The sequence below is a fragment of the Pelodiscus sinensis genome, chromosome 2 (genome assembly GCF_052426305.1).
Source record: "Pelodiscus sinensis isolate ZL-2025 chromosome 2, ASM5242630v1, whole genome shotgun sequence".
NCBI classification, from domain to species: Eukaryota; Metazoa; Chordata; order Testudines; family Trionychidae; genus Pelodiscus; species Pelodiscus sinensis.
Window position 1 is genome coordinate 47,395,611 of NC_143053.1, and position 17,821 is coordinate 47,413,431.

The 17,821-nt window shown below is 43.4% G+C and overlaps 2 protein-coding genes across 6 annotated transcripts in view; one reads left to right on the forward strand and one right to left on the reverse strand.

The window, feature by feature from the left end:
* The window catches only part of RMDN1 (regulator of microtubule dynamics 1), a 41,088-nt gene extending 29,427 nt beyond the window's left edge, over positions 1 to 11,661 (forward strand). For all 3 annotated transcript variants that reach the window (XM_075920438.2, XM_075920437.2, XM_075920440.2), the window contains 2 exons: positions 6,150 to 6,283; positions 10,154 to 11,661. In XM_075920438.2, the coding sequence (XP_075776553.1) occupies positions 6,150 to 6,283; positions 10,154 to 10,192 (173 nt within the window). In that variant the 3' untranslated portion in view covers positions 10,193 to 11,661. The remainder of the gene's footprint in view (positions 1 to 6,149; positions 6,284 to 10,153) is intronic.
* A 1,422-nt stretch (positions 11,662 to 13,083) lies between these two features.
* WWP1 (WW domain containing E3 ubiquitin protein ligase 1) overlaps positions 13,084 to 17,821 on the reverse strand; it is a 160,484-nt gene continuing 155,746 nt past the window's right edge. For all 3 annotated transcript variants that reach the window (XM_006112979.5, XM_014581648.4, XM_075920431.2), the window contains exons 22-24: positions 16,358 to 16,454; positions 16,100 to 16,172; positions 13,084 to 13,792 (exon numbers count right to left, since the gene is read on the reverse strand). In XM_006112979.5, the coding sequence (XP_006113041.1) occupies positions 13,693 to 13,792; positions 16,100 to 16,172; positions 16,358 to 16,454 (270 nt within the window). In that variant the 3' untranslated portion in view covers positions 13,084 to 13,692. The remainder of the gene's footprint in view (positions 13,793 to 16,099; positions 16,173 to 16,357; positions 16,455 to 17,821) is intronic.

Genomic DNA, 17,821 nt, shown 5'->3' on the forward strand with positions numbered 1-17,821 from the left:
ATGTACTGATGAAACATAGTTTCAAGGTTCTTTGCCCCTACCACTTAGCTCAGTGGTGGGCAACTTGAGGTGCAGGGGCTGCATGCGGCTCATAAGAGTTGTATGTGTGGTCGGTGAGACATTTTGTCAGGGTTGTCAGATTCTGTCCACATATATAAGCAAAGGCAGGTGAAGTGAGGTGTGTGCTGATTACACATAACATTGCCCGTGAGAGCTATGTGCTCTCTCTGCATGCAATTAAAGCACTGCTTTATGGTTCAATTGGTACACCACGCAAATTCTGGGCATGCAAGTGAAATTAGCAAAACTACCATAACTTGGGAGATCAACTTGGTTACCACCATCTCATGGCCCACTGTGATGCAGATGAGCCACTCGTGCAGCCCACTCACCAACTTAGGTTCCCCATCGCTGACTCATTAGATGTGTTCAAAAGCTTCAGATGCCGGTCATTGAGGAAGAGGGCTGTGCCCACAAAAGCTCATATCATCATCTACATGTTTTGTTAGTCTTTAAGGTTCTACTAGACTATTGGTTGTTCTTTAAGTTTTTTATTCCACATGGTTATATGCCAAGCTCCTCCCACCACAGCCCCTTTATGCAGCAGAGCTGTGGGGAATCATCAGGGCTCACCAAGCACACTGCGCATGCGCAGACCGCGCTGCACGGCCCCGCCGGCTTAAAATCTACTCGCCTGTCGAGCCCTGGGAATCGTTATAACGATTTAACCAATTACAAAGATATTCAGCAGTCTTCAGTTTGATTGAATTAAATGCACTGCTTAGTGAAATGTATGCATGTTACTTACAGCAATGCAATATTTACAGTTATTTCATAGTATTTTCACTGAGAGACCTTAGAAAAGGTGAAGAACCAGTGCAGACTACTACTCTTTCTTACTCATCAGTAGAGCTGGTTGCGAGGGGAAAGTCTACAAAAATACTTGTTTTTTGATCACTTGGGCTTGTTCATGAAGTTAATCAGGAATTACATTTTCTCATAAGAAACAGAATGAACATTTTTCCTTTCCTTGTTTAAGAGTCAGTTTAAATACAATCAGGAGCAAAGAGTGTCTCCTGACAAAAGGAAATATTTGAAATGTTTTCTTTGTTACCTGAAGTGAAGAAACAGTGGCTAGACCCAAAGGGGGAATGATTTCCTCACTGTCCCCTGACTAGCAGTTACTAAATTGTAGCTTGCTCAGCAGTAGCTAATTATTTAATCAGACTTCTTTGAAAAAGTCTTTCCACCACAGCAGGAATGACATTAAGAACCAGTGACACGCCCCCTTGAAAAGTAAAAATATCCTTGAGACAAATTAGTCAAACAAATTAAAATATCCCGAACAAGGTGTTTACCTCAAAAAGAGAGGCATGCAAAAGCCACTGGTGACTCGATGACTACAATCTCATATAGAGAATACTCAGATATTATAGTATTGACAGCAGCAGAAAACCATAAAAGAAATTATAGGTAAAGCACTGAATTAGAAGTCTGTCAGAGCATTAGTATAGGTAGGAGATGATGATGGTGGGTTCATGATTTTAGAAAGAAAATACCGAGAGCTGGATATGAAGAGAATTTGGTTGTTTTTAGTAGTTGAGGGAAAAATCTGTCCTTTGTTTCATTTGGTGCCTATCAGAATACTTAAAAGATAAATCTTATCTTCTGTTTCTCTCTTGATTGAATTGCAGGTCAGTTAGCGTATGACTTGTCTTCCCTCTCCAGGGGTGTGTCTGCACTGCAATGTAAACCTAGGGTTGGTTAGAACTCAAGATGGCAGACTCTGGCTTTGTTAGGATAAGGCATGAGTGGCTATATAGTTTTATAATCCTTGGTTAGGAATTGTTGAGCCCTGTATTCTAGTCCTTTTGAGACTGAATCCAGCTGCCCATATCCAAGCCTTCCCTAGTACTCTCCAAAAGCGTGGCCACTCTAGCCCTTTGTTTATAGTCCAGTTTGGGAAAACTTGACAGTCCAGAGGATACTGGACTTTTGGCAGGCCCCCTGAGCATGCGTACAGTGGGACTGCATCTCGGTAGAGTTGACTTGAACTTTGGGTCCCAGCCTGGCCAAGGCTTAGACCAGTGTTTCTTAAACTGTGTTGGATGGAACAACAGAATTAAAAATGGACAGGCGACCTTAAAGGGGCAGGCAACTTTTCTCTCTCACCCTCCTCCCCCCCTCCGGTAACTGCCCCCTGACCCTTTTTTTCCCCTCAATAACTTTCCCCTGAACCCTTTTTTCCCCCCCCCCCTCAACAAAAAAATCCTTGGTGTTCCTCGGTCTTAAAAAGTTTAAGAAACACTACTGGCTTAGACCCTGTGCCCCCAAGAGTTTTTGGGCACGTAGGTCTAATCCCTGGGTTAACATGATTTTTGCGTAGTTGGAAGGTGGGTTAAACCAGAGCCTGAGTGTGACCCCTGGACATGTATTTCAGTGTAGACATACCTTAGTTGGCTGTTCAATTTACCTTTGTTGAAGATGCTAAGACCTGCAGGAGGGAATGTACTTAGAAGTTGCTGAATTGTGTCTCTCACCCTCATCTTAGCTCATCTGAACCCCCTATTCCAGGTGTGAGAGAAGATCTGATTGTTCTTGTTATGCTGTCCTCATCCTGGATAAATCTCCCTGGTGCTACTTCCTGGCTCTTGTTCATTTAACCAGGCCAAGCATGGATATTGACAGAATTCCTCAGTGTAGCAACAGAGCAGAGAAAGGATGAAGTAAAAACAGGATGTGGAGGTGTTCAAGAGCAGAATGTGACCAAATCCACAAAAAATATGTGCAACACAAGCAGGGATGTATGTAGTAGTTTGACGTTAAATTACATGTCCACGTAGCTGCACTGTGTGTGGGTCCTGTATCATTCAGCACTGAATGTTTGATACATTGCATCTAAGCTTTTCCCTTTGCCTATCTTTTTTAATTAAAGCTCATAGAAAGGCTTGCTCTATGAAAAGATTATAGTTTAGTCAGAGAACATCACCGACATCAAATTTGTACTTGCAGCTAAGGAGTTCGGCTTTGAGATGTTTGAGTTATAAAAAAATACAAATGGGGAAATACAGAGTTAGAGTGTGAGTCCGTTTGTTCAAAAGCTCCTACTAAATGGTAAGTGCAAGGACCACCAAATGTGGGATGCACCTTGCTCTTATCCTAACTTACAGCAAGGCCAGGGCAACGGGATGTGCATGGAATGTGAATAGTTTCACATTAGATGGAAAGGGAGGGGAGGTAATAGCAGGGACGATTATACTCACAAAAGACCACAGGGGAGCAGCTGCTGGCTGACACCACTAACTGTCTCCAGGGAGCAGCCACCTACTGTGCTGTGTGGCCCCAACAGACCCTGGCTGGCTCCGGGGAGCAGTCTCCCACCATGGCCACGACCCCTGCTGCCATCATGCCGCAAGCCCTGCCCCATCAAGAATCCAGTGGGAGACCTGCACAGCCACACACACACACAATCCCAGACCAACTCTAGCGAGAAGCCAGCGCTTCCCCCCTGCCAGCCCCAATTCCAGGTCAGCCTCAGGGAGAAGCCATCAGGAGGCTGTCTTCCCATCTCCCACCCCGGGCTGGCCCCATGGAGAAGCCAGCAGGTGGGACTGCATGGCCCCTACCTCTCCAGGATAAGAGTGGGCATGTGCGCACACACTTTTAAAAAGAGTGGCAAGTCAGAGGGCTGCAATTCTGCCCTCCATTATAGTCACAGACTGTGTGACTGCATGGATAAGAGCAGAATGTGGCAGCAAGGCTGCCACTAACAGCTATAAATGCAATAGTAGAAAATCTCAAACCCTAGCAATTCAGTTTCTTCATTTTATGACGATAAAAGCTGTCATGTTGGAGTATCCCAATTCATTGAACACATCATGTATGCAGGACACTCCACGTTTTCAGAATAGCAGTGCTTCAAACGTAGGGTTGTATACTGAATCTAGCATATGTGTATACTAGAAGATTTAACTGGCATTGCTCAGGTCCTTAACTCAAATGGTTTGTTTTTCATCATTTACATAATTCTTCTGGGGTGGGGCTAGGGATGAGGGGTTCAGTATTCAGACTGTCTTGGGGAGACAAGACAACCCCAACCTTCTCTCACCACAGCAGTTTGGGGCTGGGAAATGGTGCGCATCCCCCAGCTAGGGGACAGACACAAACAGGTGCACAAACAGACAAACTCTCTGAAGTATATAGTAGATAGCTGTCCAATTCTCCACCTCTGCCCCCTGCTGGCCCACTGGGAATATAGTTGTTGAGGATATAGTTACTGCCTCCCTGTGGTCATTCTACAGTAAAACTGTCCCTCCTAAAAGATCCCTCCCTTTTTTCATTACCTTTTTATAAAAAACAATAGAATTCCTGGCACATCCCACTGTCTTTGGCACAACCAAACCCTTATCTTGCTTTAAGTTATGAGAAGAGGAAGCTGTAACCGAAATTTGGTGATCCTAGCTCTTACCATTCAGGAGGAGTTTTTGAACAAAGAGACTCACAGTCAGATGCACATTTCTAAAATATATAGTAAAGAAGATAAAGAATAAGGCAGGTAGCCTGATGGTTGGAACAGGAGACTGAAGTAGAACATCCTAGTTCTATTCCTAGCCCTGCTGTGATTTACTGTGATTTCTACCTATTTCCCCATTTTATGAAGTGATGTTTGTCCCTGGGAGGAAAGGTGCATAAATGGATGCCTCCTACTAGCAATCTGAATATTAACAACTTCTGGTTAATGGTAACACTTAGCTGAGTACCAGTTCCCTTGCATTGGCTTTATTGTTAATAGGGTTTGGATTTTGATGACAGTGATGCCTCTTATTAAGCATCCTGTTGACATGCCTTCCCTGGCTGCAGCCCTAGAGGAGGTAGCAAGCAGAAAGATAATGGAGAGGTCACCAGCAGCTTTGTTGCTGAGGGCTTCTGTGAAGAGCTGGAGCTCCCATCTGGCCTCAGGCTGCACACGGCATTTCAAAGTGGCAACGCCGCGTGGAGCCCAGGATCAAGCAGTGCCCCGCTGGCCCCATGCTCCCCATAGCGCTTTTGCCTTTGAAATATAGCAACAGTCCTAATGAGAAATCACTTTCTGCCCAGAAAGCTTATGTTCTAAAATCTGTGGCCAAAACAGAAACACTGCACAGAGCGGACAGACCTTTAAGAGCGTTTGACCAGATAAAAATCCTTGTTTCCCTTTTCTGAAAACAGAGACCCTCTGTACTTTCTTCGATGATATCAAATTTTTCTCCCCTCCTCAGGTGTTAGCAGCATCAGCGTTATCTACGTGCAGCTCTCATCCATGGCTCCTAGAGCGGAGGAGAAAGTGTTAGTGAAATTAGGTATAGGTTGAACCTCTCTAGTCCGGCACCCTTGGGACCTGACTGGTGCCAAACTAGAGAATCTGCTGAACCACGGGAGGTCAATAGTGTCTAGTAGCGTTATCAACACTTCTACTGCTTACTGGGCTCTGAGAAGACATTTAGGGGTAAGAGCTAAATAACAGCACAGAACACTGAGAGCCAGGACTGGTGGTTGTAAACAAACTTCATGGGACTGTGGGAAACTTGGCCACACCCATGTTAAGTGGACATCTAGCTGACTAAAATCATGCTGAGCCATGGATGTTGCCAGACCAGTGTGTGCTGGACTAGAGAAGTTCAACCTGTATAAATAAGTTCCTTTTTTCCCTGGCACATGTTGAGTGTGCTGTAGGCGCTCACCTGGAGAGCATTGCAGCATTAGGGCATAGGAAGAGGAGCCACTGATGCTGGCTGTAGACTTTTCATTTCCTGTAGTCTGGTGGCAAAATTAATTTCCATATTAATGATAATTAACTGAGATGGCTGCAGAATTTGGGTCTGTTGGGCACCACAGTATGCAGGGCCCAGCACGGTAAGTGAAGTATTTACATTTGTTCATGTTAAGGGCTGGCTCTTTGAGCCAAAAAATGTAACTACATTAAGTATCTTGCAAGTGTAAATGTTTCATCAAGTCACAATATTTAGTGGTTTGGCTTGTATGCCCTCCTCACGACAGTTCTTATTTAAAGCTGGAAAAATGTCTCAAAGCAGGGGACAGTTGCTTTTTGTCTAAAATCAGTATAATAAATGAGGCAAAAATATCTTTCCCTCTTCTGTCATTTTGTATAGCTGATCCAAACTTCTACAGCAAAAATTTGCTGCTTTTAGGGAAGACATACATGAAGTTAAACAACAAAAAGATGGCTCTTTTGTGGCTAACAAAAGCCAAAGATTATCCAGCACATACAGAGGAGGATAAACAGGTAGGAAAAATAATTTAAGAACTGTCATAATGTAAGTATGTGGAAAAAACATGCATGGTACTTCAGTGGCTGAACATCTGTTCAAATGATAAGATTTAATTTGATTTCTGGAACTGCTTTGGATCCCATCTGGGTATGAACAAATCTTAATGTGTTAGTAACCATATTTCTCTGAATCTTTGCTTCTTGGACACAGTAATCTATTAATATGAAAAAGTAATTGACTCTTTACATGAGTTTTTGTGGTATTAACAATTGTCCAATCTAAATTACTGTCCTTTTATGGATACCCAGTTATGTTGTCGCTGGAGAAACACTGGTATTCAAGAGTTCCTGTCAATTAATGTACTAACAGTAGGTATCAAGTGCTGTATGCAATTTTGATAACAGGATTATCTCCTTGGGGCTCCAGGCAAACCCTTCTTTAAAAACACAAATGTCCTTACCCTTCCACCCCTCAAAAACTAGTGAGTACTGTAATGCTACAATCACTTAACTGTGCAAACAGGATTAAATACAGAACAACTTAGCTAGGAAGTTTGAACAGGGAACCTCGTGCAGAAAACTAATTTATAAGCAAGGAACAAAACTAATTTATAAGCAAGGAACAAATTTCCATTTCTGCTGGAGGCTCGGAGTCTCTGATATGAATCCTGTTTAGCAGTTAGCCTGGTATTTGGAGGGAGAGCCTATTGTGACAAGGTAAACTTATTTGTCTCTTTGGAGTCATGGCTCTTAGGACCTGTTGCCTGCATATCAAATCTGAGGAAGAACTGACATTACTGAAATGTCAAGAGGCAGCAGCAGCAGGTGAGGGGGAGGAGACTGGAGGCTGCCACGAAGAAGCCTTTGTCCATGGAGGGGTTTCATTGAGGGACTTCCCCTGGTCAGGGGCTCTGCCACCCCATGCTACTGCTTCTGTATCAGAGGCAGCAGCATGTGGCAGCAGGTGGGAGTTGGTCTGCACAGGAAGCTAATTTTTAAACTGGCTCCCCTTATGGACTGGTTCCCACCTGCCATCCTGCACTTCTGCTGGCGAGGCAGTAGCGTGGGGTGGCAGGGAGTTCCCCAGGAGTGGGGCTGGGAGCGCACTTGCTGCTGGCCCCGCCCCAGGGACTATCAAATAGTCATGAAACTACTAAACTTGATGTGGTTATATGACTATTCAGTTACACTCTAACATCCCTAGTCCATAGTGTGCAACAAATTGCCACATGACCATGTATTAAGCAACTACCATCATAAGTCTGGCTTCTCATGGCCAGGATTATTAAAGTATTAAATGAGGGAGTGGCAAGCTATAAATCCTAGAAAAACTGCTGACCTCAAATACTGGCTTGTTAGCTGTTTGTTTGGCTCTGAAACATCTGATTTAGTTACTATCAGTGATGGGATAACACTTGGTCCTGTTTTTAGTGTGGTTCCTAAAGTGCTGTTTCTGCTATTGTGCAGTTCACTTCTAGTGGAGAGAGTTACTGTGTGTAGTAAATGTCTGTTTAGGGAGGGTAAGTACTGCAGTTAAGCAATTAGGCCAGGAATCAGCAGAGATTGAATCCTGGTTGTGCTATGAGGGTTCTGTACAATATTTAGTAAAACACTCAACTTCTATAGCCTGGTTTCTTCTACATCTTTGATATCATAATTCCCTTGTAAGACAAATTTTAAGCACTTGGGGTATGTCTAAACAGCAAAGTTATTTCGAAATGACAGCCCTTATATCGAAATAACTTTCCTAGCGTCTACACAGCCAAACCGCAGAGCGCTTATTTCAAATTTGGTAAACCTCATTCCATGAGGAATAATGCCACATTCGAAATACAGGCAGTCCCCGACTTACGCGGATCCGACTTATGTCGGATCCGCACTTACGAACGGGGCTTTCTTGTCCCGCAGGTCGGGGCGAGAAAGCCCCGTTCGTAAGCTGCTCCGGTGCCCCTGGTCTGCTGGAGACCGTCTCCAGCAGACCAGGGGCACCGGGCGGGTTCCTGCGCTTCTGAGGATTTGCCAGAGCAAAGCCTCAGAGGCGCGGGGAACCGCCGCTGCTGCCGCTTCAGTCTGGGTGCTTGTGGTCTGCTGGGGTCCCCCCGCGGCTGCGGCTTCAGTCCGGGAGCCTGTGGTCTGCTGGGGACCGTCCCCAGCAGACCACAGGCACCCAGACTGAAGCGGCAGCAGCGGCGGTTCCCCGCGCCTCTGAGGCTTTGCTCTGAGCAACCCAGCAGCACCCCAGCTGCTCTGCCCCAGGCGTCCCCAAGTCAGCTTCTGCTGAAACTGACCAGCGCTGACTACAGGAAGCCCCAGGCAGAGTTGCTCTGCCCTGGGCTTCCTGGAATCAGCTGCTGATCAGTTTCAGCAGCAGCTGACTTGGGGATGCCTGGGGTTCTTAAGTTGATTCTGTATGTAAGTCAGAACTGGCGGTCAGTTTCAGCAGTGTCTGAATCTGGACGCCAGTTCCGACTTACATACAGATTCAACTTAAGAACAAACCTACAGTCCCTATCTTGTACGTAACCCGGGGACTGCCTGCAGCTATTTTGAAATAAGTGCTGTGTGGACACTTATATCAAAAGAGGGGGCCTTCAGCCTTCCCAGGGTACCCTGGTGGCCACTCTGGCCTCAACCAAAAACACTTCTCTCCTTCCCCCCCATCCCCAGAGCCCTTAAAGGTGTAGACTCTGGCCACAGTGCCAGCTCCAAGCCTGCCAGCCCAGAGCCAGCAGTCACTGCCCCTGACCCAGTGGCTGCAAAACATGAGCCAGCAAGCCACCGGCAGCCAGCCCTCCACCGCTTCCCAGGAGCAGTCTGCCAGCTCCTAGGAGCCTGCCAGGGCCCAGAGAAGGTGGGCGCCTTCCTGGTTCAGGGTGGAGATCATGGACTTTATTCAGGTTTGGGGGGGATACCCCCAGCATACATGATCTCTGCACTAGATGGAGGAACACGGCCATCTAGTGCAGGATAGCTGCCAGCCTGGCCACCAAAATCCACATGCGAACCCAGGAGCAGATTTGCATGACAATCAAGTTGGTCCGGGAAGACCCCCCAACCCTAATCTCCCCCCCCCCCTTTCTTCCCCATGCTTCCCCCGTCCAGCTCCCTCCTCCCAGGTTTCCCCCTCCCCTTTTCCACCCTCTCTTCTCCCCTCACCCACCTCCTTTCCCCAGTCTCACCTGAGTTTCATTCCCTCCCCCCCAATTTTGTTAAATAAAGAAGAGTTTGTGTTCATGAAAATATATGTATTTTATTTGACATCACGAAGGGGTAAGTTGAAGGATGTGAGGGAGGAATGAGGTACAAGCCCCCAGTGAGGCAGACCAGAGAGGCTCTTAGTGCTCCTCAGGGTGGAAGCTCTCCTGCAGGGCCTCCTAGATAGCGATAGCCCCCCGATGGACCTCCTGGATGGTAGCCTGCAGAAAGTGCAGCCAAGCTTGCAGCAACATGTCCAAGAGAAGCACCAGAGTGCCCAGGGGCAGCTCCGGCTCCATGCTGCCGAGTGCTGTGGTGTCCCAAGTGAGGGCAAACAGAGCATGCAGAGAAAAAATGGTTTGCTGTCCCTCATCGAGGTAGACAAGCAAGCAGGGAAACCTGAGAACTGGCTGTCCAGAGGAGGTGGGGGTCCCTTTAAGTACAGACCTCAGATAGCCTCAGGCAGTAGCCCCACACAGTAAATCCTGACCTGGTGCCCTGCTGGACCTGGTTCCGGCCAGCCTTAAATGTGATTCAGAGTCCATTCAGTGCGGATGCGCTATTTCGAAATGCATTTTGTGTATAGATGTGTTATTTCAAAATACACTGTAGCGTAAACATACCCTTGGATAATATAAGCACAAGGGCTATAGAAAAACCTGTAAATAATGTTCATTTTTTTAATTTTAGGTACAAAAAGAAGCTGTGGAACTACTCAATTCTATATGAGTTAAACTATTAAGAAGAAATATTACTGTGACTGAAGCACAAGCCAAAATACTTGGCTGTTATTAAAATTAATGTGACCATTCAACTGTATTTTTAATAAAGCTTCTGTCAGCTACTTGATACAAAAGTAGTATGATTATCCCTAGATTACAGGTGGGGATGCTGAGGAAAGAGGGAAAGTGACTTGCTCAAGGTCGTCCAGGAACAGAACCCAGCTTCCTTGAGGCCCAGGTCAGTGCTCTATCCTCTAGGCCAGTAGTGCCCAGGGCTGGGAAAATTTTGGTTGAGCCACAAAAAAAAAAAAGCGCATGGGAAACACTTTGTTGCTGCCCCTTTAATTTAAAGCACCTGCCATTCCCCCCTGCCCCTGTCAGGCACTGAGCCAGGAAAACAAAGTGGCACACAGCCCAGCACTACAACCCCCAGGAAGATGACGGTGACTCCCAAGGGGGTTGTGATTCACAGGTTGCACATTGCTGCTCTAGGCACAGCCACAGGTTGGAAAACCCATTAAAGGATGTTCTCTGATAGTAGGACTCTAATCCAAAGAGGGTTTTATTCAACTAATTGTCATAGGGAAACATCAAATATTACATATAATGATTGTTTGGGGCCAAGGTGTAGGAGAATCCTTCACCAGGTGCTGAAGGTTTTAGAGATGATAATGCTAAATCGATTAAAGAAATATTCTAATACTATTCATATATTCAGTCTTCCTGGCTATTTGTACACAATTGCTAAGGTCCCTCTTACTTACTGCTGGTAGGACCCTCCCAGGTGATCATGGTCCTGCTTCCTAGAGCCTCTTGTCTACTTGTACCTCTTCCTCACCCCACCAAGAAGCATAGGGATCTGAGAGGAAAAGAGTGACCAAGATGCCAACAGGAGTTTGCCGGCACAGAAAGGAAGGTTGATATTTTCACAGGAAGGAAAAAAAAGGATCAGAACAATTTGCAGAAAGTCACATTGATTCTATTGTTTCCTTTCTCCTCTGCTTGAAATCTTTTGGCAGCTTTTCTTTTCTCACAGGCCCTCTTCCAAATTTAATCTCCTGCCTCCTACACAGTACTGCATAATGCAGGACAATTGAGCTCTAAGCACACTGAATGGTGCTTTTGCCAAACTGAAGAAGTGAGTTGCACTCACGAAAGCTCATGATATCTAAATCTATTCTTTATAAGTTGCCTTCAAATAATACTACCTGAGTGCCTGCTCTTATACTGGCTAAAGGCTTTCTGGTAATGGTGTTTTTAAACTGAACTTGTTCTTGGAGGTGGTCAACATTTGTCTTTACTCCTTTTTTTACTATGATAAATTATCACATTTGGTTGGGAGAAGGGAGGCCTTGATGTCTTATCAATCATCCCTATTATGTGTAATCTTGGTGGAGGCTTATTCTCTTCTTCAGTGAAGATTATTGTCTTAGAGTAATACCACTGTCAAAGTAATAAAAAAGGTACATTTTGTGATGTGCTGTCTTTGCTTTTTAATGTCATCTTCACTTATAGATTCTTTGGATTCGGAATTTGCAGTAGGTCAGAGTATTCTTTAGGGCAAATAAATAAGGCTCAACTTTACTATACAGTAGTTAGCTTTTAGACATCATTTAGGCAAACCATATATACTTAGTTCTCCAATAGTTTTTCTCTTCAATTTAATTGGATAAATCAATAATTACGGTGAACTCAACCATTTAATTTAATGTACCATATCATTCATGAAAGTAGCTCAGTTACTTTGAGCAGCATGGCAGAGTAATTAAAGTGGTGAAAAAATATTGATGCATTTAGGCATAGTAAATAATATGATAGAAGAACATTAAGCCAATCAGATCACAGCTTTTATCAAAGCCATTTACAAGTTAACAGCTTCCCAGTAAATTGTGCATTTTGAATAACAAAGCATAACACAATCCAATATATAGAAAAATAAAATTTTGGTAGAATTGCTATATTGATAACATACAAGAACAGATATAGCAATATTTTTCTGCATTTACGCTTTTAACAGTGCAATATGATAGATATGTTACAGAAATGTTTTAATCACATTCTAAAATCAGTTGTGTGTACAAAATTATGTATAAGTTAAATTTAATGGAATTTACAGTGAATATTGAAAGCATGATACAAATGGTACTTTTTAAAATGTTCTTACTCTATAATAAGGAAGCACTGTTTGCTAAAAGTAGCATTTAATATAATTCACATCAGTAAGATTTTATAATTTGTTACATCTTTGCAGTTCAGCAAATGTCCCCAATACTGGAAAAAATAAATCATTTTATGTTACTGTGCATTTAGGACAAAAAACTTTTGCCTATGAAAAAGATTGACAAGATATAGGCATATTTATTTCATTCAGATACACCTGAATTTTTACATGAACTTAAAAGGGATGAAAATATTTAATAGAAAATTATTAGTTTAATGTGCAAAGCTTATGTAACTGTTGTTCCATTTGGGTTCTCTAGATCCATAAACAAAACTGAACATAACATAAAAGCAGCAGAAATTCACATTACCTTTCATGTATTCTTAAATCTCAAATTACATTAGTTTACATCATGAAATTGTAAAATACACAGATTAAAAAAAACCTGTAAGACACCAGACCAAGAGAGAATGTGTTAAGAGTTTCTCTTTTATTCTTTAAAGATTACCTAACATCGTCTTGGTAATAACCCAAGATATTATGTAAACAAATTTCAATGCTGCTCATGAATTAAAATGTTCTGTTCAGTTCCTACAATACGTCAGAAGTGGCACCAATTGCTTTTAATATTAATCACATTCATCTTACTGTACATGACTCTTGTGCAAGTAATCAAGGTTTTACTCATGACCTTGGCTACATCAGTGTAGTAGTGAGGATATCAGCTCTTGTATGTATTTAAAAAAAAAAAAAAAAAAAAAAAACCTGAACTGACAGAATTTGGCACTCTGTCATCCCAAAAAGCGAGCAGCATTTTTCTACATACTTAGGATACATTTGGCCTAAGCTTTTAACACCTTTTAGAACAGCCATGCAATAAAACAATCTTGGAGATGTTGCATAAAGTGAGAACACAGAGCAGTTTACACATTTTTCTGTATAATAAAGCCAAGATAAAGCAAATCCCCAGGTCCTTTAGAATTACTGCTATGTTTCATACACTTAAAGCTCTATAAAACTAGAGCCCACTACAGAGAGAGAGAGAGAGAATGTGTGTGAGCCTGTGTGTACACACACATATTTAATATATTTTTAAATAAAGTCTTGTCTGCTTTCAAAATTTCTGTTTTGTTTATCCCTGGTCAGTCTATTGAATGGGCAATAAATAAACTAGACACGGCTGAACTGTTTTGCATATCTCTGTGGAAGAACTGAAAACATTTATATTTTAGAGTTCCAGAAACATTACTGTACAGAACAAACAGCTTATATACAACTAAGTGTGCAATTTTAGATGGCTGGGCCATTTAATAATGCAATATATCATTTTTGACAAGAAGCCACTTCTACTCTTGACCAAATCCCTCCGTTTCTTCAATTGCAAAGAGCAGCTTCTCTTTTAGCTGTTCATAGCTTTTATATGGGGGCAGATCCAAACGATTAAAACTGGGAAAAAAAAGAAGAGAAGGGGAGAAAGGAGGGAAAAGAAAAGTTTTATAAATTTGTCTAAATCCACTTAGAATATTGTAGATACAATTTTGCTTTTTAAGCATATTGCCAAGGTAAACTGTTAGAAATTTAATATACTCAGGTTTATGGGTGTGAACACAGGAATGGGAGGGAATCAGGAGTTTCGATGTCAGTGTACTAATTGGGCAAGTCATCTACAAGCTGCTTTACTAGGCACTATTCATTTTAAGTGTTTTCAGATGCTTATATCAAACAGCTACATATGCAATGATTGTACTTCATCCAAAATTTTCTTGAGCTTTAAAAAGCGTATGTGGATCAGGTGCATAAAACTCTAGTTTGGTTACTGGAAGTGTCTGAATATATTTAGAGTACAGTTTACACTCAGAGAACTATTCTTCTTGGAAAGATTTAGTCACAAGGGATTCTTTTGAGAGCTAAATTATACACACAGAATTTAAAGAGTCTAAAAAAGCGTTTTATTCAGACCTTTTGCAAAGTCTGAAATTATATTTAGCTAATCCTCATTTCACCCTAAAGTTCAATAGAGAAACTATAATATGATCAAATACATCCTATTTCGTGTAGAATAACACACAGAAAAGTTTATAAGAAAATATGTGTAATTACAACCATGTGCCCATTTTTACTGTGCAGTAGAAATATGCATAACTCTTGTGCAGACTATGTGAAGGAGTCTCATTTTTTGGTGAGAAAAGGTTCACTCGAATGTTTCTGAGATAATCATGTCTGAGAAGTAAAATGGGTGAGTCTTAGGCCTACTTGCACTGAAAATCCCACATGCCATCACTGTGCTGACTCAGCCTGTTACAGATGCAGCTAAATCAAGAGAATGCTTCTGTTGACCTAGCTGCCATTGCTCAGGGAAGTGGTGTTCCTGCAGGAACAAATCCTTCTGTCTCTGGGTTATGTCTACAGTATGGGGTTATGTTGACATAGCTACAACACTGGGATTATATGACTATTGTCCTCTTACTGTTAGACATGGCTTTGCTCTGATCTTTGGAGTAGAAAAAGCAAGATCATAAGGGGACTCTAACAGAGCCATGTAAAACATGTTATGAAAAGCCAATGTCTTCATCTGAGATACCTATTATTAATTCTGGCATGAGTGGGGAAATTCCATTTCCAGGGGCAATTACACCTGGAAACACTTCTTCTGAAATTCTTACTTCTGAAATTACAAACTATTGCTGGCCATGCTAAGCCCACTTCTTCTGCCGTACATAATCAACCTGTGGAACTCCTTGCCACAGGTGGTTGTGAAGACCAGGACTTTAACAGGGTTCAAAAAAGAAATAGATACATTCATGGAGGTTAGGTCAATCAATGGCTATGAGCCAAGATGGGTATGAATGGTGTCCCTAGCCTCTGTTTATCACAGACTGGAAATGGAGAGGAATCACTTGATGATTACCAGTTCTGTTCACTTGCTCTAGGGCACCTGGCATTGGCCACTGTTGGCAGACAGGCCATTGGACTAGATGAACATTTGGTCCAACCCAATTCTTATACTTCAAGGGCCTGTTGGCTACCATAAGTGGCTAAAGACCCATTCAAAGAAATAACTCCATATGCAGAAAAACAGGATGGGGGAGCTTGCAACAAGGAACAAAAAAGGTGGATATGTTCCCACCAATATGCCAGAAGAAGAAACAGTTACTCTCCTACCATAGAAGTGTAACAGGTACAGGGAACCTGAGTCTGCATGGGATAAGACAGCGAAGACTGAGGAAAGCATCCAGATCCTAGGATGCCATTTGAAGTTCTGAGTATGTGTGGTTGTTCCAATCACTTTAAGAGGGTCTTGATAGTATTTTGCACAGACGTATGCAGAACATTACCCTATGATGAAATATCATAACAACTGGCTCGAATACTAACTTAGCTCTTTAGCAGAAACAATGGCTTGCTCTTGGAAGCAAAAATAACTTGGGGGTGAGGGACACAGAGTAAAATAAAGGGTTTTATCTTATAACTCTAAAGTATCTTAACAGTACCCAAAATAATACAAATACAGATCATACAAATCAAATGAACAACAATGGAAGAGACATTTTCAGTAGTGGGAAAGTCACTCTAAATCAAGCAACAGATGGGAATCAGGGAGAGAAATTACAGGCTGATGCAAGTAACCCAAATTAGCTTACTATGGAATCAACAGTATCATAGGTACAAGGGACGTGGTCTTAAACTAATGAAGAAGAACAGCAGATACAATGTCAGTTTACATTTATTCATTGTTTCAATATTAAAACTTACCAAGTATGACTTCTTGGTAACCAGGTCTCCTTTCCAACTTTTTCAATACAAAATTTCTGAGGACCATTACTTCCTGAATCAAGATAATAGATTACAGTTAAATGTTTTTAAACCGATAGTAGTGTAGTTAGTGTACTTAATAATGTATGTTAATGCTAGATGAAATGAAGGATTAAGAAACGAGCAGAAGATTGTCACATGCTCAGAATAAACATAGGATCTGGAGATTGCAGGAGTATACTTTATTGACATACTTACCCATAAGCTCAGCAAAACCCCCCAGTGGTAACCGGCAAGTACCAGTGACAAATTGCAGCAGTCGCATGCGAACCTCATTGTCTGTGTCTTTTACAAACTGGGCAACAGAAATTCAGTATTACTTTAAAACAAAACTGAACAATACTATGCCAATATAGCTAGAGGAAAAATAATATTAAACATGTAAGAATCAAGTACTTGGAAAGCTATGATTGCATAACAAACCGGTAGAGAACAAAACACAGTGCATTATATATATTATATTTCACAGTGATATGGTGGCAAACATGAAGGTATTGATTCTGGGTTGCATGCACAACAGAATCACATCACTGCTATGCACTGAGGGCTGGAAACACCTGTGAGTAGACAGCCTAATACAGTGAGCCCTCGCTACTTCGCGGTTCGACCATCGCGGATTCACGACTTCGCGGAGGGGCTCCGGCGGGGGAGCAGCCCAGGCGCGCCTGGGATGCCCCCCCGCCGGCTTCCCCCGAGGCTTTGAAAGCCGCGGAGGGGCTCCGGCGGGGGAGTAGCCCAGGCGCGCCTGGGATGCCCCCCCGCCGGCTTCCCCCGAGGCTTTGAAAGCCGCGGAGGGGCTCCGGCGGGGGGGCATCCCAGGCGCGCCTGGGATGCCCCCCCGCCGGCTTCCCCCGAGGCTTTGAAAGCCGCGGAGGGGCTCCGGCGGGGGAGCAGCCCAGGCGCGCCTGGGCTGCTCCCCCGCCGGAGCCCCTCCGCGGCTTTCAAAGCCTACTTCGCGGATTTTCAGCTATCGCGGTCGGGTTTGGAACCTATCTACCGCGATAAACGAGGGTTCACTGTACATTATAAATGAAAACTCAGAGGAGAAGTTATTTACCCTTTATAGTAACCGGACTCAAAAATGTTTGTCTCTGTGGGTGCACCACTTCAGGTACACATGAGGCCTGTGCACCTTCGACTGGGAGCTTTTAGCACCAATGCCTGTTTGATCCTGCATATACATTCTAGCTATCCTCTTACATGTATATAAGCAAACCATTCTTAGCAGTTCCTTCTCTATCACTAAGTCCCACCAAGAAAAGACTCCAAATGGACATGAAGAAAAGGTGGGTAGTGGAACACAACAGGGACAGGTATCTTGAAAAACTCCAATTACTATACAAGATAAGTAACCTCTCCTATTTCAAGGTCTGATTCAAAACTGTCTGCACAACTGCAGTCCCACCAATTGAGTGTCTGTCTGCATGGGCAGCGAGTTATATGGGCTTGTGATGCCTTGGCTCCAGCAATATCCAAAGCCGGGGGCCCTGGTCCAGCAATATTTGGAGCTGGGTCTCTCCCCCACGGCCCTACCTGGAGCAGGCCCCGACCCCCATCTGCCAGCCCCCCCACGCGTTCTCCTTCCCCAGAGCATCGCTGTGATGGGGGCCTCACCCCCCCACACTAGCCCTGCTGGCAGCGCTGAGCTCGCGGTCAGCAGGC